The 23,400-nt window shown below is 40.4% G+C and overlaps 1 protein-coding gene and 1 pseudogene across 5 annotated transcripts in view; both read left to right on the forward strand.

The window, feature by feature from the left end:
- Window positions 1-23,400, forward strand: part of SKP2 (S-phase kinase associated protein 2) — a 31,852-nt gene that overhangs the window by 1,801 nt on the left and 6,651 nt on the right. For 4 of the 5 annotated variants that reach the window (XR_012413612.1, XM_073993303.1, XM_005595985.4 and 1 more), the window contains 6 exons: window positions 9,949-10,060; window positions 12,808-12,951; window positions 14,638-14,772; window positions 16,666-16,764; window positions 17,920-18,050; window positions 23,313-23,364. Coding sequence is in view for 4 of the 5 variants with exons in the window: in XM_005595985.4 (XP_005596042.2) it covers window positions 9,949-10,060; window positions 12,808-12,951; window positions 14,638-14,772; window positions 16,666-16,764; window positions 17,920-18,050; window positions 23,313-23,364 (673 nt within the window). In the remaining variant the exon portion in view is untranslated. Of the gene's footprint in view, window positions 1-9,948; window positions 10,061-12,410; window positions 12,615-12,807; window positions 12,952-14,637; window positions 14,773-16,665; window positions 16,765-17,919; window positions 18,051-23,312; window positions 23,365-23,400 lie in introns of those variants that run through there. The other variant, XM_015451280.4, reaches the window with a different exon arrangement.
- LOC123574204 (U6 spliceosomal RNA) lies at window positions 1,305-1,405 on the forward strand (annotated as a pseudogene).

Here is a 23,400-nt window from a genome sequence, read left to right on the forward strand (position 1 = left end):
CCCTGGAGTATGCAAAAGCCATAGGGTAAATAGGGCATTGACCTGGGGTTATCAGTTTTTCTTACTAGTAAGCTATTTAAAACAGTAATGCAGCAAATATTTGCTGAGCACATACCATGTGCTAGGCAGTGTTCCAGGTGCTGGAGATACACCAGTGGGCACAACATAAACATTTCTGCTCTCAGGGAGCATCCATTCTAGTGAGAGAAAACAATAAACACAATAACTATTTTTATATAGTATGTTAGAAGGTGATAAGTGCTATGGCTAAAAACAAAAATGGAACAAGCCAAGAGGGAATGCAGGTCCTGGGGTGGGAAGATAGAGTGCACTTTTAAACCAGGTATTGAGGGAAAGCCTCAACTGGACAGTGACCTTTAAGCAAAGACATAAAGGAGGCAAGGGAGTGTGCCATGCAGATATCATGGAGAAAAGAGCTCCAGGCAGAAGGAATAGCCAATGCAAAGACCCTGGTGCATAAATGTGACACATTTGTTCCAGGAACAGGGAAGCCATATTCTAAGAGTAGAATGAGCAAAGGAGAGAGTTGGGAGAGATCAGGCTGGAGGTAATGTTGAGCACAGTTGTGATGGGACCTGATTTAACCTTCTAAAAAGGACACACTGATGTGTTGAGACTCAACCGCAGGGGTGTCAAGGGTAGAAACTTAGGGTCTTTTTTAAATTTCATATTTTCAAGACAGAGTCTTGCTCTGTCGCCCAGGCTAGAGTGCAGTGGCATTCTCTTGGCTCACTGTCTTCACCTGGATTTGAGAGATTCTCCTGCCTCAGCCTCCTAAGTAACTGAGACTACAGGCATGCACCACCACGCCCAGCAATTGTTTTGTTTTTTGTAGAGTTGGGCGGCGGCGGGGGGGGGGGGGGGGGGGGGTGGGGGGGGTGGGGGTGGGGGGTGGGATCTTACCATCTTGTCCAGGCGGGTCTCAAACTCCTGGACTCAGGCGATCCTCCAGCCTTGGCCTCCCAAAGTGCTGGGATTACAGGAATGAACCACCACACCTGGCCAAAGTTTGGAGTCTTATTGGGGGTGAGGGTGGTCAGATTCCAGATATATTCCGACATTAAAGTCAACAGAATTTAGGAGGCTGTTGAAATCATCTGTAGAAGAGGTGATCAGAGTCTAAACTGAAATCAGGTGGGGGATGATGGTGACGAAGAAACAGATTAAAGATTTAAAGATGAAGTCTTGCAGACCCAAGGTAATTAAGTATATTCATAAATTCCCCCATCTGTTTTCCTTTGCAGAAGGGTTGATAGATTGGTTGTTTAGTTGGTTGGCTGCTTGCTTGCTTTGGCAACACATATACTAAAACTGGAATACAGAGAAGATTAGCATGGCCCCTGCGCAGGATGACATGCAGATTTGTGATGCATTCCACTTTTTTAATTAAAAAAAAAAAACAAAACACATTTGTTTACAGCCTTTTCTTTAGGAAAGAGAACTTTGCCCAATTTATGGTTTGAGAATATATATCAGGAGTTGGATTAATTAGAGAAGCAGTAGAGGGTCGTAGTGAAGTCAGTTCTGGGTTTGAATCCTCATTCTTGCATTTATCAGCCTTGGAAAGTTATTCGAGCTTTCTGTGCCTTAGTTCCTTTATCTATGAAATGGAGTGCTGTAATAATACCCACTTCATAGGTCATCGTGAAGATTAAATGAGAGTGACGTAAAACCCTTAGCATGCCACTGACACATAACAATAAATAAGACAAAATTCCTGACGCCAATTTTGGAGGCTAGTGGACTTTTATCTTTTGTTTTTAATATTGTTAGTCTGACCCTGTTAGTGTAAATTTTTTTTCTTCAAAATTTAGTGTTCACTGCTATTTTTTGTGTCTGGAATGTAGCCCTAACAATTTGGTGCTTGACCAACCAAATGTGGTGAAAGATACTTCCTGCTAAGATGAACAGATTTTTATTAACTTGTCCAGTGCCGATAGCTTTTGACATAGAGTGTGATTGCCAAATGCCCTTCCACAAGTGAAAAAGATTTTTTTTTAAGCAAGGCACTGTGGGAACAAGATAGAAGTTTCCAGAGTCTTTGCTATCTCCCAGGAATTTGCAAGTCAAGTTCAGGAGAAAATACAATAAAAAATAAGAGCAGTTCACACACAGCAATACATGGAGACTCATAGATTAGCGGCAGATGAGTAGCTTAGGCAGTGAGTGCTGCAGGGGGCCAGGGGGATCCTGTGCACAAATCACCCAAAGTGTCCCAGAGGCAGAGGCCTCCTGCGGTGATTCCCATTCAGGTGGATGTGGAAGATCTTCCTCCTTCCACTCAGCAAAAAAGAAGGTTCTGAGGAAAGAGAGGGATCTGAAAATGGTGTAATCAGTGTCTTGATTGTTAAAGCTGAGTTCAAAGGTATATATCTGAAGTGAGATGAAGTGAGAAAGAAAGAATGGTGACTTTTATGTTTATTACCTAAAGAGAGGCCCAGAGGGAAACCAATGTACGTGGACTTACAACAGAGGTTGCTTAATTGGTATGGAGTGGGGAAGGGTGAACTCAGTGATTGCAGGATGAGGGACAGCTGCTATAGAGGATTCCCAATGGGCCTTTGGAAGCCTGGGCCTCCAGTGGAGCCGGATTGTCATTCCAAGGAGTTTTGTCTGCAGTTGTCAGGACAGGTGGCTACTAGCTTTGCCAGGATTAGGGTAGAATAGGCCACACCTGCTGTACATAGATATCTGATGACTGGTTCTGGGCTGCGAGTTTTTGTTCTTTGCTAAGCAGTTTCTCCCTGCAGGCCCCAGTCCAGCCTTACATCTGGCAACTAAATCCTCTTCATCTGTTTATCTTGGAAGATGAAAGCTCTGTGGCCAACCTGTACTAGAACAGGTCTGATTGGCCTTTGGAGTGAGTGTATGGAAAGAGTTGGGGAGGAAATGGCCCAGCAATGAGGTCAGTATCAGGCAGAAAGGGGACAATTGCATTTTTTTTATGGTCATGAAATGCTTGTCCCCCACCCCACCCTTTAAACAGGTGATAGCCATGAAAATGGAGTTGAACTAATTTGTTGATCAGCTCTTCCATGACTCTTAAATGCTTGAAATTCCAGACCCTAAAGTGGTTGTCAGACTAGAGATACTAAAATTTAGTGTATATCAGAATCCCCACGGGAACTTGTTCAAAGTGCAAAATTCCTGAGATTCTGATCCGGGAAGTCCTGGCCTGAGCCTGCGAATCTGTCTTAATACCCTTAGGCAAGCATTTTTCTCCAACTTTTTTTTAACCAGTAAGAAACATATTTTACATTGCAATCCTGGGTATGTATCTGAAACAGCAGTTTTACAAAACCATATTTCCCCTTACTAAGATATTTTCTATTCTGTTCTAGTTCATTCTTTAAAATATATGTACATATATGCTAGTCAAGCTCACTAAATTGATTTCATGACCTATGTGAGCCTCAGTCTACAGTTACTAAAGTCAGCACTGGAAGAGCCTTTATGGGATCTTCACCAGTCATCTTTCTTTGTTCCATAGCTTCCTTTCATTCATCCATTAAGCAAATATTTCTTGAGCACCATTCTAGGGATTGGGACTACAACACTGAACATAACAGGCAAGAGACCCTGCCTCATAGTGCTTATACACTGTTGCATATTTTTTCCAAATCCCAGCTCCTGTTATTTCTTCATTAGACACCCTACACCTCAGGGTTGAGCAAGTCTTTCATAGAAATAAAAGGTTGTGGAACTGAAAGGGTACATGGGGGAATCCTTGTTAAGTTTGGCTGTGTTTTGTTTTTTTAGTTTTGCCCACCTTAGCCAAAAAAACAAAAACACCCAAAGCTAGCATGGTCTCAAATGTATTCTTTATGGTTTGTGGGAATAGGAAGGAGAACTCATCTGGGATGGCACAATCTGTTTGTAGTTCCCCAGAAAGAAAGCATGGGGTATTGCTACTTAAAACAAGCCAGCAAAAGCAATCATGAGGTGAGCACCCCCAACTCCCTGAAGAAAATGCACACACACACAAAAACAAGTATGAGTACCAGATCCTTAGTGCACATTTCTACAAGTATGATTTGATTATGCTTAAATATCATCAATTTTTTAAGTCAAAAGTTTGATTATGATTAGGATTACTTTGAATTTTCAGCTTGAATCTGAGTGGAGTGGAGAGATGTTCTGAGAAATAAATATGTCAAGTAAGATGAGTTACCTACACTGCAAAGATGGATTGCACAGAAAACTCTCCAACAAGGCCCTCTTCCCAGAGAATTTCAGGAAGCATGGGAGGTGATAAGGTTACAGAAGTGGGAGGCTGGGTTTGCACCTGAGAAATAATTGGAAACAGTGGTAGGTGAGGGTGATTGTAGCAGGTTTGCTGGTTCGGCCCAGTTTTTGCCCTTTCCTGGCCCTGAAGTACATTTAACTGCTGTCCATGTCATTGAAGACTGGAGACCTTGGGCTCAGTAATTATATCTTTTAATGTGGGGCTGGTATGCAGCTGCAGCCTTGCTGGATTTAGCAGAGACAAGTGGAGAAAAGACCTCTGGATTTTTCCTTCCGCTCTCCGCAAACAGACCAGGCAGCCGTGTCATCATGAATTCAGGAAACAGATGGCTAATGTTTTGAGAATTAAATATGGCGAGGAAAATTAGATTAAGCATATCACAGCCTGGATGCCTGTTACTAGAGCAGCTATTAAAGATAAACTTCTGCCTCATCTGCTGGGACAGCAGCCCATATCAGGCTGTGGCACCCCCACCCAGGGCCCCTAGGATTAGTGTCATTCTGTGGTCAGCTGAGTCAGAGCACTGGGTACTTGGCTGCTAGCTGAGTATGTGCGTTTTCTAGGCCCTTGCTCCTTCCATTTGGTGGTGAACCCATTGATATCATCTTTGTTTTATTTTCTCTCTCCTCTTCCATTCCCTAGCCCTGATTGATTTCTTTTTCCATATCAAGTCGGGTTTAATTCTCACCTTTTCAAAATTTGTACTCACAACAGAGGAGAGCATAGAATGTTAGAACCCACTAGGATGGAAAGGGCATGATTTGAAGTCAGACCTGAGTTTGAATTCCCCTTCTGCCACTTACTAATTGTGTGACCTTGTGTCTTTTGTCATAGTTGCATGTTCTCTTGAAGCCCCAGCCCCCATCTCCCAGAGACTACAGCTATACTGATAGAGGACATTCCCTTCTGCTCTGGGTTTTTGTTTTTAGCTTCATCCCCTCCATATGCCAACAGTGCTGTGCACATAGTCGTTAATTGGTTAATAAGGGTTAACCAATCACACTGATAGAGAATTAGATGAATAGCACATTCATCATTTGTATGAAGAGGGCTAATAAATACATTTAGCAAATACTTGTAGCGTCCTGTTATGTGCCAGGGATTGTGTTAGGTAGTGGATGTGCAAATCTGGGCATGGGGCCTGTGGTGATATCCTAGATGGGAATGCTTCTTTGAGCAGGTGCCATTTAAACTGAAATCTGGAGGAGTTGGGAAGGTGAAGATGGAAGTTGCAACACAAAGTCCTCCAAACTTTGGAGTCTCACATGCAGTTCTTCATGGGTTAGGTCTACTGACCTCTGCATTGATCACTATGCCAGATTTTCCTTTAGCACTTTAATTACCTAGCTGCTATTGCTTTTTTAATTGGTCCTGATTTCTTATGTCTTCCTAATAGAAAGCACCAAGTTAATTTATTTCTCCTGCCCTGTACCTCATAGCAAGATTTTCTAATTTCCTTTCTCCAGCCATAATTTCTGTTGGTGCCCTATCTATAGCTCCTTGAAGCCCACCATTCCCTTAGATGCCAAAGCTCTTGCTTACATGTAGAGGAGCTTCCATGCCTGAGGGCTTTCTCTGGGCAGGAATACTGGGGAGTCCCCAAATAGTGACCAACAGCAATTGATGGATTAATACCCCAGCACTCGTGCCCTTGGATGAGACAGCTCTGGGATAGTTTCTAGATGGTTTACTGGAGTCCCCAGAAGATTTGAACCCCAGTTGCCCATAGGGGTAATCTGCTTATTAGCCTACTCCAGGTTGGCTTTCTTCCCTTCCACCTCTGTCTTCTCCACTCTTTCTAGTGCTTCCTGGCATCACTTCCCAAATAAACTACTTGAAGTCAGAGCTTCAGAATCTGCTTCTGGGGGACCCAAACTTAAATAGAGGGCAGATGTGGGGTTTTGGTAAGTCATACCATGCAGACCTTGTCCAATGTCTGCCCATGGGTGAAAATTCAGAGCAGCGTTGAAAAGGTCATTGCATGAAGAAAACGTGCAGACTTAATTGGGAAAGGAGAGGAATATAGAAAAGAAAATTTTAATCCCTGCTGCATTATTTAATCTTTTCTTGTACCTCACTTACTCTTCACTGAACAATTTTGCGAGATAAATCTGTCAATTTCCTTTCCTGCAGGTAAAGAAACTGAGGCCAGAAAGATTAAGTAACCTGCCCAAGTTCACAGACTTGGGGTACCACAGCCAGGATTCCGATCAAAACTGCTGCTTTCTCAGTCCAGTAGTCCTCAGATGTGTTGAGGGGGCCAAGCACATGGTGTCAGTATGATTTTTACAGATTATAGTAAAATCTCAATGTATTAGATTCAAAATAGCTAAGTATGTTATTGAAGTATAGTTAAGCTCACTCTTCCATAGAGGCCATTTCCTCCAGGAAGGCTTCCCTAACCCCTGCGGCATTCCCATGTGCTGCACAGCACCCTGAATCCTGCTGTAGCCCATCAGGATAGTTGATTGAAATTTCCTGTTGAATTGTTTGCATCTCTCGAACTCAGAGTAGAATAAGGGTCAGGATTGTACCTTACTTATCGTTGCATCCCAAAACCTAGAACAGACCTCCATGTATATATAGTACATATATGTATATAGTACATAGTTAATATGTGAGTTTATGACTACACTTAGCCAAATATAGTTATGCCCAGTCAATTACTAGATTCTGATCTAGATATGTAAGAGGCAGCAGAGGTCTGAGGGAGTTGGATTAATAGGAGAAAAACTTGAGAAAACCTGTCATTCAACTTTGTTTTCGATTTGGGGAGCAGGGCAAGAGCCTGGTTTGAGAACCTTTGTCCCCTGCCCATGTTGACTTTGGAGGAACTTTGTGGCCGTGATGAAACAGCTGCCATGTGGAGGAGCCTCCTCCCAACCTCCAGCTGCCTCCCCGGATCAGCAGGGGTGATCTGCCTTTAGCTTTCTACCCCTAGCTTTCAGGGCCTCAGTCAGTCCTTTAATTTTGTCCCCTGAAGGACGAGGGGTGAGGGGAACAGGCATTCATTGAACAACTGTGTATCTCCTACTCATTGTTGAACAGAGGCCACTTCCCCCAGAAAGGCTTCCTTAACCCCTGTGCCGTTCCCATAAGCTGCACAGCAGCCCAAATCCTACTGTATCCCATCAGGATAGTTTACTGAAGTTTCCTGTTTGTTTCTCTGTATCTCTCAACCTCTGAGCAGAATAAGGGTCAGGATTGTGCCTTATTTGTCATTGTATCCTTAAAACCTAGAATAGACCTCAGTGTATAGTACAGATTTTATAAATATGGGAGTGGATGAATGTATCAACTTTATGCTAGTTCCTGAAAATACAAAAATTGTTAAAAAAAAAAAAGGGGGGGTTCTCAAGAGCTTCTGGGGGTCCAGAGAGATGAGTAAGTAAATAATGAAATTATGGTACATAAGTGGCCTGTCCTTGTTGATGTCATGGGAGGCTTTCTGTAGGAACTGGGGCTTCCATTTGATTTTAAATGAATAGTAGTTGGAGGCAAGCAAGCATGTGCAGAGGCATTGAGATACGACACTGAATGACTCATTGTAAGAATTACAGGTAGCTCCAAATGGCTGGAACACATTTCTAGATAACGAACCTAGAAAAACTAGTTGGGACCTGGCTGAAAGCCTTTAACTTTGTATTAAGCATTGTGGACTTTAGCCTAAATACCTGGAGTGTACCACTGAAGAATTCTAACTGAGAGAAAGACATGATGGTTTAAAAAGACTGCCCGGGGCAGCAGGTGTTTGTCACACTCCTCGGTGCTTTTCTCCCTCATATCCTCAAACCCCTTACACAGGGCCTGGTACAAAGGACATGCTCAGTAAAGACTGGCACCTTTAAATGCTAGTGGGAGGAGAGAATATCACCACAATTGTTGTAGAAGATCCATCAGAGATGGAAAGCCGAGGAAGGCAGTCATTGAACTCATCTGACCATTTTTTAGGATTTCTTCATCGTGCATTTATTTCCTTCTTGGCAATTGTTATATTATCCTGACCTTGTGGGATTGTTCTGTGTATTCATATGTAAGAGTTTCATACTTGTTGAATATTTAGAGATTGCTTCTATGAAAGAAAACTGCTTTTCCTGCATCTACCTTTCTCCTGTTCTAGACACAGCAGCCAGAGTGATCCTTTTTGAACTTACCTGAGAGCCTGTCACTCCTGTGCTCAGAATCTTCTAGTGGCACTTCATCGAATTCAGTGTCAAAGGCAAAGGCCTTTATCATGACATAGGAAGCCTGCATGACCTGGCTGCTCTCTGATTTCTACCCACCCACCTTGCTCACTCTACTGCTCTACACTGGCCTCCTGGCTATGCCTCAAAACACACATGCTGTTCCTTGCATCCAGAACACATCCCAGATACTCACAGGGCTCACTCCCTCACTTTGTTGAAGGCTTTGCTTAGTGATCATCATCTCAGTACGGCCTTCTCTGACCACCGTGTTCAAACTTAATAACATCTGCCCTGAACTCTGTTCTCTTCCTTGCCCTGTTTAATTTTTCTGCACAGCACAGATCAATTTTACTATATCATATAATGTAATTATTTTTTGATGTGTGATTGTCTGTTCCCCATTACTAGAATGAAGTCCCACGAAGATAGTGTTTTGGGTCTGATTTACTACTCCTTCCCAACACCTAAAATGATACCTGGCACCATAGTAGGAGCTCAGTAAATATTTGTTGAATTAAGAAATGACAGCACCCTTTTGTATTGCTCTTTTAGGTAAACTGTGCTTTTTGTAAACCTGAAAGAAAGTATAGTCTGTTCTCATGCTGCTAATAAAGACATACCCAAGACTGGGTAATTCATAAAAGAAAGAAGTTTAATTGACTCACAGTTCAGCCTGGTTGAGGAGGCCTCAGGAAACTTACAAGCATGGCGGAAGGGGAAGCAAACATGTCCTTCTGCACATGGCAGCATCAGGAAGTGCAGAGTGAAGGGGTTGGGAAAGCCCCTTATAAAACCATAAGATCTTGTGAGAACTCACTTATCACCAGAACAGCATCAAATTACAGGGGCGGTTATCACCGGGTAATCGTCCCCATAATTTGATTACCTCCCACTGGGTCCCTCCCGCAACACATGGAGATTATGGGAACTACAATTCAAGATGAGATTTGGGTGGGGACACAGCCAAACCATATCAGAAAGGGAAGAAGATTTATTTGCCTTTTAAATAAGGTCACCACTGAGTCCACATCAGAGAGAAACAAGGCCTTCCTTTGCACCCAGAAGCACCACAATATCTTATTGATGTCAATGAATTGACAACATCATTGAATGACATTTGAGAGGGTGGGACTTGCTCTGCACCACTGTTCATGCCCCAGCCTCCGATTGGCTGGCTAGAGCTGAAGAGAAGAAGAATAGGAAAAGTGTTGTTGGTTTTCTCTTTTTCATTTGCTGAGAGAGTGTGGTGGTCACTTCAGGGTACATAGACGATGGAATGGGGAATTTAGCACGAATGAAATTACTCATCACCACGATTATTTTTCTGTTCAACAAAGTTTTCAGACAAAAATAATTGTGAGGATGAGTAATTTCATTTGTGCTAAATTCCCCATTTAAGCTAAATGTTGTATATTTTTTATGTGATTGGAAAGACTCAGTAGACTTGGTAGGGTAAAAGAATGGTGATGGCAAACACTTGTTTTCCCTCCAAAGGTGTTTCATGGGACTCCCTTCCGGATGAGCTGCTCTTGGGGATCTTTTCCTGTCTGTGCCTCCCTGAGCTACTAAAGGTCTCTGGTGTTTGTAAGAGGTGGTATCGCCTAGCGTAAGTATTTTTCACCCCTTTGGCATACGTAGGGGAGGAAGAGGAGAGGAAAGTTATTTATTTGTTTTGGTCTCATGAAACTAAAACCCAAGAAAAATAGAGCAGCACAAAGCAAACTAGGTATCTTCATATTTTTATTAATAAGTGTCCTCATTTCACAGTGGAAGAGGAATTTCCTGGAAGGGGTAAACTTACCAATGTCTGGAAACCTCTTTGCCCTGTATTCAGTGCAGCATGTGTTTATTGGATGCTGACTGTAGGCCAGGCGGTGTGCTTTAAGTGCAGAGGGAGTTACAGAGGTGCATGCAGACAGCGATTCCTCACGCTGTTGGGCTGAGCAGTAAGCACAATGGGGAGAGGGAACGCAGACTTGGTGTTAGACCCGAGTGCACACCCAGCCTCTGCTGCTTACGCTCTGCATGACCTGAGCGAGTTACTTGACAATGCTGAGCTTCAGTCTTCCCATATGTAAATGGGGATAATGGTTATGAGGAGGAAACCATTGGTTATGAGGATGAAATGTGAAGATGCCGGTGTAATGCCTGACTCACAGACATGTTCCGCACAGAGTAGCCATTGGTGGGGTTGTGCCTTTTTTTTTGGCAACACTTTTGAAGTGTGGAAGGTGAGTTGCATGTGGAAAGACTTGGTGAGCTGGAAAGGCAATACAGGCCTGGAGCAAGAAAAAGGCTATGTTTATGAACTGGAACTTTTTACTATCGTCATGCCTTCTCATCCCTATCCTACCCCCTGGTCATTCTTTGCTTTGTGTTTAGAGGCCATCCGTCTGGCTTCTCCCTCCACATACTTAGAACTCCCTGTGTGAGATAGCAGGAGGCTCTTGCCATCAAGGGTGTGCTGGTATTTACAGGTGTGGGTTGTTTGCTTAGAAGAGCCGCAGAGAGGTTTGCACACCTGGAATGCTGGTGCAAGTGGCAGGCAAGTTTCACGTACCCTCACCGTGCTCAAGGAACCCCACTTTGGTTTTCTTTTTCTGCCAGCTATGCATTTGTCCTCTTCTTGCAGAGTCTGTTAATCCCATTTAAAAATTTTATTGTATATATTTAAGGTATACAGCATATTTTGTTATATGTATGTGAAATGGCTACTATAATCAAGTACATTAACATATTCATTATCTCACATAGTTACCCCTTTTTTTTGTGGCAAAAGCACCTAAAATTTACTCTTTTAGCAAAAATTCTGACTACAATACAGTATTATCAACTCTAGTCTTCCTGTTGTACACTATATCTTGGGTTGTGTTCATCCTGCATATCTGTGGCTTAGTATTCTTTGATCTACATCTCCCCTAGAGTCTGTTAAACTTTTCATCTCAGTTGTCATAAAAGTAATAACTGACATTTATTAAGCACTTGCTATGTGACAGTGCAGTGTTTGCAGTTTAATCCTCTATATGATTTTAAGTGATGGTGTTTGTGTCATCTCAGCTTCAGAGATGAAGAAACTGCAGGGTCAGGAATAGTAGGTTGAGAGATAAGTGGAAAGGCAGGAAACTAAAGTCTGGCTAACTCCACAGTCATGACCATCATACCATATCTGGTTATGCTTGGCTTGGGGTTTAGGTAGCTCCCGAATTCATTTTTTCTGTGAGATGTTCATCTTCCTAAAAAATGTATATGATTTGGAAAGAAAACGAATTGTTCCAAAACTTTTCCCAGATTGTTATTGAATGCTGGTTAAGCTATAGTTTGCCTTCTTGCAAGAGGAAACATCAAGCATGAGATTCAAGACAACCAGAGCAGTGCTGATCTCGTGTTAATACCTTGGAGGCCAAAATGGATTTCTGTCTGGTCAAGAAGATACAAAAGTGTGCCACTCTCTTAAGGATATCTTATCTACAGTCCACCTTTTTATTGATAGAGGTCAAATCACACACTGACAATTTTTTTATGATGAAATTATTTCATAACTCTGGCCAGTGGTCCACTTATTTCAAGCACTATTAGAAAATTCTAGTACACCTAAGCATTTAAAATGTTCCTTCATGTGCTTGTCATTTTATTTTTTTAAATTGAATTCAACTATGGGTATTAAAACCCTCTTATTGTGGTATTCAGTACCTTTTTTGAACGTCCCTTTTGTTTTAGAAACACCATCTATAATCTAAGTTATATTTTTCCCTTATTTCTCATTAGTTCATACACACACATATATACACATACATATACATATGTGTATGTTTTAAGCTTAAAGATATTATAAGGCACAGCTGAACTATGACTATTCCTATTGGATATCTATGACAGCCTTATTTCATAATAAAATGCTAACTTTCCTTCCTTTAGTAATAGTTCCATGTTGCTATAGTAATCATGGTAATTGCTTAACAAAAGTGGCAAATAGGATCTTCTAAGAAGTTTTGAATCTATTTGCCTAGTAATATCAAATGATTTGAGCAATCATTTTTTAAATTGTCAACTTGAATGCTGGAATATGATTCTCTGGTTCTAGATCATGGCAGTGCTAATGTTCACATTGAACCATCTAAATTGGAAGTATATAGAAAGAGAAAGATGGAAGCTTATCCCTGGTGAGATCAAGAAAAATTCTCTAATGCCTTAAAAATCATAGCTAATTGTATAGTCGATTTAAAAACAAAGGTTCATTTAGAATGTGCTTCAAGGGGATTTAGCAGCAGTGTTCTCCTTGTTAGTAATGTTGTTGAGGACTTCCAGCATTTAGTGTGACCTGACTGGCCAAATTAAGCATCTCCTCTTTTCTAGGTCTGATGAGTCTCTATGGCAGACCTTAGACCTCACAGGTAAAAATCTGCACCCGGATGTGACTGGTCGGTTGCTGTCTCAAGGGGTGATTGCCTTCCGCTGCCCACGATCATTTATGGACCAACCATTGGCTGAACATTTCAGGTAAAGATGAAGAATCCCTGGAAAAGACTATTTCTGAATTTCGAGGTAGAAACAGATCAAAGCTTTCTTTCTCTTTCTTTGTCTTTCTTTGCCTTTCTCTTTCTCTCTCTTCAGCCTTATAGCCTATGGTAGGTTATCTGTGCAGTGTGAGATGTTAATTCCGTACTTTGCTATGGGGCCTTTGTACTGAAAGCTAGCATAGATTTCAATGACACTGTTCCTATTTCACTCAAGGTTACTATTAGTCTCTTCCCAGGGTGAAAGAAGCACATTTATCTTCTCAAGTCCTCAGCTGATGAGGACTGTGAGTCCCACAAGGCAAGCACAAGTAAAGCACTCACCGGCAGATGCAAGGGTGCCCAGTTACTTCCCCACCGCCCATTTCTTATCAATAAAAAAAGTGAGGAGTCTTTTCATATTTGTAGCTTGGGGTTTATGATTTTTGTCATGGAGAAATTTGGAACCTGAAAAAAAATTCCCTCTTTTCATTTGTTTTGTAGAATATTTTGAAAAAGAATTTTCTGTTACTAGTAATTTTGCAATACTAAGGTTACTGCTATCACATACTTGACTAGAATAACTAGGTACTCAACAGAAAAACAAGCTGAAGACAGCAGAGCTAAAGACAAAACATGTCTCTTGACTCCAGTACTTTTTCCCTTCTTTCTGTAGTCAGAATCGCCTCTCCCACTGCTTTTTATCCTGTTCCTCCTGCGGCTGTTCCTTCTCAGTCTCCTTCACACATGTGATTTCCTTTGTTCAATCCAGGGTCGGTTCCTGGCTGCCACCTTTTTCAAATCCAAATGCTGTCCTTGGACAAGCTGTGTCCTATACACCCACATTTATGCCCAGGACTCTCAGTTCCTCATCTATAGCTTGGCCCTCCCTTTCAAACTCCCAAATTTCTAATTACTTAAAAACTTCTGTACCTGAATTTCTTACGAGTACTTCAATATTAGCATAACTATTATTAAATTTGGTCTCCCCTCTTTTTTTTTTTTGAGATGGAGTCTTGCTCTGTCACTGAGGCTAGAGTGCAGTGGTGCGATCTTGGCCCACTGTAACCTCCGCTTGCTGGGTTCAAGCAATTCTCCTGCCTCAGCCTCTCAAGCACTGACTTGACTGCAGTGCTTGGACTGCAGGTGCGCATCACCGTGCTCAACTAATTTTTCATATTTTTAGTAGAGATTGGGTTTCACCATGCTGGCCAGGCTGGTCTCGAACTCCTGACCTCGTGATCTGCCCAACTCAGCCTCTCAAAGTGTTGGGACTATAGGCGTGAGCCACTGCGCCTGGCCTGGTCTCCCTTTAAAACTTGCTCTTCCACTATCTTCCCTGTTCCATTGCTGCTCACCCATTCACCCCTGCTAGAAACCAGGAGCTGTTATAGTCTCCTTGTCACCCACGTCCGGCTCATTGTTGTGATGCCCACTCATTAGTTTCTAAGTGGGACTATATTAGCAGCAACATCTGTACTTGGCAAAAATCCTTTTGAATTTTAAAATGAATGAAGATGGGAATACACTAGTAGCAATTTGTTTTATGACCCTATAGTTAATGCTTGAAATATGTATTTAGAGTCTTGTTTGTGATTGACTGCTCATTTGGGGAGACAAAGGGGTCTGATTTGATCGGATGTACCTGTGAGAGCCACCTATGGAGCCCCTTTTTTCTCTCCGTGTTTAGCCCTTTTCGTGTACAGCACATGGACCTGTCGAACTCGGTTATAGAAGTGTCCACCCTCCAAGGCATACTGTCTCAGTGTTCCAAGTTGCAGAATCTAAGCCTGGAAGGCCTGCGGCTTTCGGATCCCATTGTCAAGTGAGTGGCAGCCGGAGTGTCGCAAAGGCAGTTGTTTTTATGTGTATGAATTTTTTTCCCTGTATATATATATAACTGGAGTGCCCTTCTAGCCATATCCAGGTGGATACAGAAAATTTCTAGTGCAGGGCTCTTGCTTCTGCAAAACTTTTCAGGACTCATTGAAGCAACAGAAGCTTGAATGCTAACTATATGCCAGGCCCTGTGCTAGTTTCTAGAGATACAAGGATGAACAATGCATGTGTATTATTTGGAAGAAAATGAATGCTCCAAAACTTTTCCCACATTGTTAGTGAATGCTGGTTAAGCTATAGTTTACCTTCTTGCAAGAGGAAACATCGAGCAAGACATGTCTGTTTCCTCTTGCAAGAAGGTAAACTATTTATGAGCAAGACAGATAATTACCATGCTAGTGTGTTTATTAAATATTTCGGTGAATATGTGGCAACACGCGAGGAGCCGCCTTCTTAGAGGAAGGAAGTGACTCTTGAGTATTGAAGATATCTAGGTAAGAGATCTCCAGGTAATAAGATAAAGCAACCAGTCTAGGTAAAGCTTCCTATGTGGTTCTAAACTCTACGTGGTTGGAAGTTACTGGAGCACAGGACTAAGGGAGGGGAATGACAGGAGGTGAGGAGAGTCAGGGACCAGATTGTAATAGGCCCCTGTGCCTTGCTGTAAGAAGAATGGACTCTTCCATCAAGAGGGAAGCATGGGCCAGGTGCGGTGGCTCACACCTGTAACCCCAGCACTTTGGGAGGCTGAGGTGGGCGGATCACCTGAGGTCAGGAGTTTGAGACCAGCCTGGCCAGCGTGGTGAAACCCTGTCTCTACTAAAAATACAAAACTTAGCTGGGTATGGTGGTGCATGCCTATAATCCCAGCTACTCAGGAGACTGAAGCAGGAGAATCACTTGAACCCGGGAGGCGGAGGTTGCCATGAGCTGAGACCACGACACTGCACTCCAGCCTCGGTGACAAGAGCAAAACTCCATCTGAAAAAAAAAAGGAAGCATGGTGGAGAGAGTTGTTCTGAGAGTGGAAGGAACACGTCAAGAGTTGAAATTTAGGAAATGAACTTGCCAGGCACCATGGAGGGTCCATCGAGGATAGAAGAAGCTAGAGTAGTTAAGGATACTGCTGTGTTCATTCAAGTGAGAAATTTTGAAGTCTGATATAAAACAGATAGCAATAATAGCAGCTAATGTTTTGGGGCATGTATTATGTGCCAGATAGTGAATTTTGTAAATGCGTTTTCATTTACTTCTGACAGCAACCCCATGAAGTGTGATCTTACTTGTTTCCTTTTTATAGCTGTGGAAACTGAGACATGGGGAGACTGAATAAGTCTTTTCAGGGTCACACTGTTAGTAGGTGGCTGAACCAAGATGTGAACCTAGTGATATACTATTTCCAGAGTTCTTACTCTTAATCACTAAGTTTTACTAACACAGGGCATTTGGGGATGTAGTAGAGAAGATGGCAAATTTGAGAGATGTATAATCAAAAGAACCTGGTGATTTTACAAGTAGAAGTTTGCAAGCTAATTCTAATTATGGGTGAAATGGATATATGTTTATTCCATTGTGTTTTTAATTCAAAAAGTACATTGATTGATATTCTTGTGTATTTGCTTCATAGTAAGTCTTTTATCACATTATATCATTTAATCTTCTTGATAACCCTACCAAGAAGGTTTGATAATGCCATTTCACAGGTGAGTAAACTGAGGCAAATTATCCTGTTTGATGTCTGAGAGATAGTGATATACATTTTAAACTCACTGACTCAAAGACCTATGAACTTAACTACACTTGCCTGCTTTCATCTACATGTTGTTGATGAATAGCGTCTTATTGGTCTTTTTCTTCTGACGTTTTTCTCTTTTTCCAGTAATCTCGCACAAAACTCAAATTTAGTGCGGCTTAACCTTTCTGGATGTTCTGGATTCTCTGAATTTGCCCTGAAGACTTTGCTAAGCAGCTGTTCCAGGTATGAAAGATGTGACTTGATTATAGACTCTTATATCAAATGTAAAATTATCCCTCACATCTGTATAAAATTGGATGAACTTTTTGAGCTTTTTGTAACTTTCCAGGCTCTTGATTTGGTGAATGCAGCGTCTTTTGTCCTCTAAACTTTCTGTCCAAACTCAGGAGCCGAGTCAATTGAGTTTGCAAGCGATACTTTTTTATCTCTCTTTTGTTTATTTGGAACTATTAAAGAAAGGGAAGTATAGTAGTGTCTGTCAACAGTATATTTGTAAGAAATCAACTCACACTTAACTATACATTCAGGTTTTTTCCCTTATGGTATCTGTAGACCTAACTTACAATTTTTGATCAAATTTTGTGTTTTATAAATATAGACCATAAATTTGGGCAATTCTATTAACAATAGCTTTCATAATAATGTCAGCACATAAAGGGTACAGAGTTACAGATGTTGTTAAGTGAGGGGAATACATGCTTTTTGGAATACACAGTACTATGCATATGTGTGTTTTTAAAAAATATCCCTTGGTCTCCATGGTACATCTGTGTCTTGTTAATGGTCCATTTAAAATAGATTGCCTCCGGATATGAATGATATCAGTGAGATCAAATGTATAGCCCTATATTTAGTCAGCAGTGCCAGAAGTGGGGAGTGGGGATTCATGGTTGTATTTTGTCTCTGAAACCCTCGTTTTTGCTCAGTTAGCAGAGGCACAGTAAGATGAAGTGGCTTTTTGCAATGTCAGCATCTCTTTTGTGCAATCCTTCAATTGTATAAAACATCCTGAGTGATTGTTCAGTCTGTGTTGGGTGGTTGGTAGTCTGAGAAGGCAAACATAAAAGACTAGCATTTCTATCTGCAGTACTGGAATAAGGTTTGAGCCATCAGGAAGAGAGTGCTTCTCTCCATTTCCAGGAGGAGGCAGCATTCACCAAGGCCCTTCTGATCCCCTGGCAACTTTCAGGGGCAAACAGGGTATACTTAGGAGACTAGAGGTAGCTGCTGTTAGAGAAGCAGGTGTTCTATGCATGAAATGATAAGGAATCAATGGCTTTGCATTTTCTTTGTTTGCGGTTTGAGGCAAACTCATTCCTGTGAGTTTTAATTGGTTTCATGGTTTCATATTTTCTTTATTACCCCTCTTTTGTGCAGACTGGATGAGCTGAACCTCTCCTGGTGTTTTGATTTCACTGAAAAGCATGTACAGGTGGCAGTTGCGCATGTGTCAGAGACCATCACCCAGCTGAATCTTAGCGGCTACAGAAAGAACCTCCAGAAATCAGGTTAGAGCTTCCAAGCCTGAACCACTGAGGCCTTCACAACGTAATAGATGAGATTCATTGAGCTTCTCCTAATCGTTCCTCCACATAAGTTTTCTCATTTAATCCAGTGCATGTGTTAGTCCCCTTTTGCAGATGAGGTGGCTGCTAAATCAGAAGGGTTAGGTGAAGGTAAACAGCTAGTGAGCTAGAGCCAAGGTTTGAATTCAGGATCTAACAGTAGAAACCTTTACACTTGAAAACAATTTATTTTTAAGCAGAAAAACTTTTAATCAACTAAATGATTAGATAAACTCCAACATAAAAATACATAAATGTAGCATTTCATTAGTATTAAATAGTGGTTCTTCATTAGTTAATGGGGCTATTTTGTCTGTATGGGGACATTTGTCAATGTCTGGAGACATTTTTTATTGTCACAGCTGTAGGAATGCTGCTGGTCTTCCTTGGGCAGAAGCCAGGATGCTGCTGGACGGTGTATAGGATGGAGCATATTACGCACAATAATCTGGTCCAAACATCAGTTCCAAGGTTGAAAAACTCTGTTATTAACTCTGTTAATAAGTTCATATTTATGACTTTTACTTTTTATTCAGTCCAAGAGGGCAACGAGGTTTTTTAGATGAAAACAGGCCTTAGGAGTCAGGGGTAGCAGGGAACAGTCTTTAAAAACCTTAATATTCAGTTACGCTTTGTTACTGAATGTTAATGAGAAAATCTTGTATGTTACTTGTATGTTAATGAGAAAATCTTGATTTGCAAAGATAAGTGATTACAAATGGCAAGTTTTTTAAATGGCTTCACCGTCGCAGGCCAACATTCAGTTTGTGGGCTATGCAAAACCTAGTTAAACCAGCAACACACATCAACCGTATCTCGATGTTAGTACTAGCTTATTTGAGTGTATTTTGTTTATTATAGTTTTTATTATTCTGAAAAAGATTTGAATCAAACATCTGCAGAATATATCTTAAAATTTAAGTAGTATAAAACTACTTCTCCAGGACAGACGTCCTCTGGTAAGATGTATAAAGCTATAGAAAATAATTGCTAGCCTCTCATGAGTGGGCAGAGATTTGAGTCTTTCACCTGTGCAAGGACTCAAATTTGGACTACTGCCATTCCAAACACTTGCATTTTCAGACAAGGTGAATACTTTCTTTAGCAAGCCGTAAAAGCAGCAATCATGTCTTCATTTCTTACCACTCTCCCCACCCAGTATTTATAATTACTATTTTAAAACTGATCATAGCATTATACAGTCATTTTAAAAAATGCAACATATAGAAAAACGCAAAGGGAAGCAAATTATCAATAATCTAACATCTTGCTAGGCTTTTTCCTGTACAAACACTGTTTTTTTTAAATGGGACATAGTATATTAAATACTTTGTAATATGCTTTTTTCCCCCCAGATAACCCCATTTTCAGTGGCTACATTATGTCATCATCAGTGGCTATGTGATAGTCCATCAAATGGATATGGAATAATTTATATTAAATCAATAACAATTTATGCAGTTGATCTTCTAATGGACATTCAGAATCTTCCCAGTTTTTCTCTACTATAAACAATTTTATGAGTGACAGAGACAAATCTTTGGATGCATTTCTAAGGATGGATTCTTAAAAGTGGAATTGCTGGGTCCAGCATTAGGTACTATTCTCAAGTTTTGGATAATTTCTGCCAAATTTTCCTCCAAGAAGTTTAAACTCCCACCCACGAGCATCCTCTTGGTGTGAAATTCCATCAGTCTTGGTTCTTCTCTGTTTGTCTGCAGGTGAAGGGAAGGCAGTGCCTTGTTTATATTTCTTTCCCACATCTGGATCTTTCACTACTTTACCGAAAGATTTTCTGACATGAACTGAGGCTGTGGGCACAAGGTTGAGAAACTGCTGTAGGCAAAGTGCTGTTGGTTTTGTCCAAGTTTGGCTTAAAACCGTTCCCTTTGTTCCTCCAAGAAAGAGAACAGAGAGCCTGTTTACCGAGTTTTGGCAGAAATAGTAGGTATTAAAATTCTGCTTGCTAGACACATTCAGGACAGAGAGGCAGAATATAAATTGAAGTGTTAGTTTTTTAATTATACAATGGGGATAAAAAAAAGTTTTTAATGTCATTAACAATAGCACACACCATTTCATTATATATGAGATAATATGGATTTGGTTTTAGCTAATAGACTGGTACCAGATGGCCTGGGTTCAAATATCCACTCTGCCATTTACTGGGTAGACTTGAGCAAGTTGCTAAACTTGCCTGTTCCTTAGTTTTCTCAGCAGTAAAATGGAGATAAGTAGACCCCATCTCTTAGAATTACAGGAGAATAAATGAAATAAGATATGTACAGCATGTGGAACATTTCTTGCCACATGGTAAGTGTTCAGTTACTGTTGGCTGTTATTACTGTTCCTTCCCCCACTACCCCCATCACTACTTTTCCATGGAGCAATGGATGAGGCACAGAAACGTTTTGGTCTTGGATTTGACCTTGACTTCTGCTCACCTCTCCTTTGAATTGACGGGTTGGATTATGTGTTTCTAAGATCCCTTCTAGCTCAGGTTGGGTCTACTGTTTGTGGTGAAATGAAGGGGACAGTGAAAAGGAAACCTTGGCAGTGACTACTCGTTACTAACTACTTCCTGCCCAGGGAGGACAGATCTTAAGTGTGGGCCAGAGAAGGAGATTAACCCACTTTATCCCCTAATGGTTGTTTCTTTCTCCAGTGGTGTCAAAGTATGATTGCATCTGATTTTGCTGATGGCTAGTTGGCTGGCTAGATGATTGGTCCCTCAAAATTTTGTTGTGTACTTTTTTCATTTTTCGGTCATTTGTTAAATACTTATTGAGCACCTACAATGATCGAAGCTCTGTTCCAGACTCAGGAGACGTAGCCTTGAACAGGGAAAGTCACCCTTACGAAGCTTACTTTATATGGGGGAGCCAGAAAGTGAACATATTTCATAAATGTTATGAAAGGAGGTAAAAATGTAAGGACGAAAAGCAAAGCAGAGTAACCAGATAGCATATGGCAGAAAGGAGACTACTTTTAGATGGAATGGTCAAAGACAGGGCCTCTCTGAGGAGACTGTACTGGACCCACAGACCTGACTGAGTGAAAAAGGAATCCATATGCATATGTGAGAGAAGAACATTCAAGAACAAAGGACCAGTGAGTGCAAATACCTTGATATGGAACCAGTGTGTCAGAGGGAGCAGGGAGAACAGTGAGAGGAGAGAGATGGCCAAGGGCTGTCTAAGCCAAGGCAAAAGCTTTGAATTTTTTCTAAGTGACATGGGACATTGGAGACCATTGGAGTATTTCAGGCAGAGCAATGATGTGACTGACTTCATTTTAAAAGACTCAGGCTAGTGCTGTGTTGAGAAAAGGCTGTAGCAGGGAAGTATGAAGCAGAGAGACTAGTTAAGAGACTAGGGTGGTGACACTTAAGGTGGTAAGAAATGATCAGATTTGGGCACATTTTAAAAACCAACATCATGAGAGTTGGTGACAGAATGAACGAGGGATGTGAGAAAAATAGTCCACTATGATTTCAAGGGTTTTGGCTGAAGCCACTGGATTCGTGAAATTATTGGTTGCTGAGATGGGAGAGAGTTTAGGGAAGGAGGAAATTTGGGGGAGAAACTGAGTAATTGATTTTGGACATGAATTTAGAGGCCTATCGCATATCCAAACAGTATGTTGAGGAGGCAGTTGAAAATGCAAGTCCAGAATTTAGGGGAGGGGATATACCTGTGAGATGAAAAAACCCTCAAATGTTAATGAAGTTTGCCTGTTGTTCTAAATAAGTAACATTGATTCATTTCCTGATTGCCAAGTAGCTTACATGACTTTCTTCCAGATTCTGAAAAGTTGCCTGTAATCCCAACACCCTTGAATACTGCAGTTAACATTTTGGATATATTTCCTTCCAGCGTTTTTTTTTTTTCTTTTCTTTTCGCTCTTTCATTCTGTGTATGTGTTTGTGTGTAAATGTGAGTTTGTGTTTTGGCCAAGTTGAAATTATAATGCATTGTATATATTTTGTTTACAATCTATCCTCGTATTTTTTTAAGTATGAAATGTTATCAGAAAGCGTTTTCATAATGATTAGCAGTGTATATGGAATGGATGAGGTTAACATATTAAACTAATTGGAGGAGGGGCTAATATAACTGTTGCCACGTTGAATATATTCATACACATCTATGTTTTTCTAAAAGTGGAGTCACTGGACCAAAAGTAAAGTGTATAATTCTCTGAATTCTTTAAAAAAAGAGAAAAAATCAGTTTACTATGCAAAAAAATCAGTCTGGGGTTTAGGCTCCTGAAAGCCTGCAAATAAAATTAAATATCTACCTGTGGTGTATGAAAGACCTACTTTATAATAGACCTACTTTATAATAGAATTTTTTTTCACTTGATGGCTAAGAAGAAATATTTCTAATTTTATTTGGTATTTCTTGCTCCTTTTTATTATCTTGGTATTTTGCAATGTAGATTTGTTCATGTTCATTGCCTTTTTGATTTATCTTTTTTTCTCTTTATATAAGATTAGCTCTCTGTTTAATGTATGTTGAAAACATTTATTCCCAGTTTTCTAATACTTTCTAAATTGTTTTGTTTTAATATGGTAGAGTTTTAAAATTTTATGTAGTAAATTGATGTGTTCACTATGTTTTGTTTTATGTTTAGAAATACCTTATCCCAAGATTCAATTAAATAATTACCCTAAATTAGTTAATAATTTTTAATATTTAATATTATCCTAAATACAAAATAATATTTTTATATTTAGAACTTATTATGTGGAATGTATTTAAATATGTTATTTGAGTTGGAGAAATAATTTTTTCCAGTTGTAGTAGCAATATTTCTTTTTACTGATCCATTATTTCTCTTGTTGATCTGAGGTGCTACCTTTGTAATATATTGTTTGCTTATATATACTGGCATTTAATTTTACTTTTTGCTATTGTGAATGGGATTTTTTTCCCTATTGTTTTTCCGGCCTGCTATTGCTGATACATAGATAAGCTAAAGATCGTCATTTTACATAGTTCTCTTTTTCGGGTGATTCTCTTGGGCTTTTTGGGTAGAAAATTTTATGTTCCAAGATGATCATTTTTTCTTTTGAATAGTGTGTGGTTCTAATTGCATTGCCCTGAACTTCCAGCATGATGTTCAATGATAGTAGTGATAACAAATATCCTTGTCTTGTTCCTCATTTAATAGTGACCGTCATGTTTTTTTTGCTTTTCCTAGATCTCTCTACTTTAGTTAGAAGATGCCCCAATCTTGTCCATCTAGACTTAAGGTATTTTTTTGTTTATTTTAGATCAAAAGTTGAAAA

Source organism: Macaca fascicularis, chromosome 6 (genome assembly GCF_037993035.2).
Source record: "Macaca fascicularis isolate 582-1 chromosome 6, T2T-MFA8v1.1".
Lineage (NCBI taxonomy): Eukaryota > Metazoa > Chordata > Mammalia > Primates > Cercopithecidae > Macaca > Macaca fascicularis.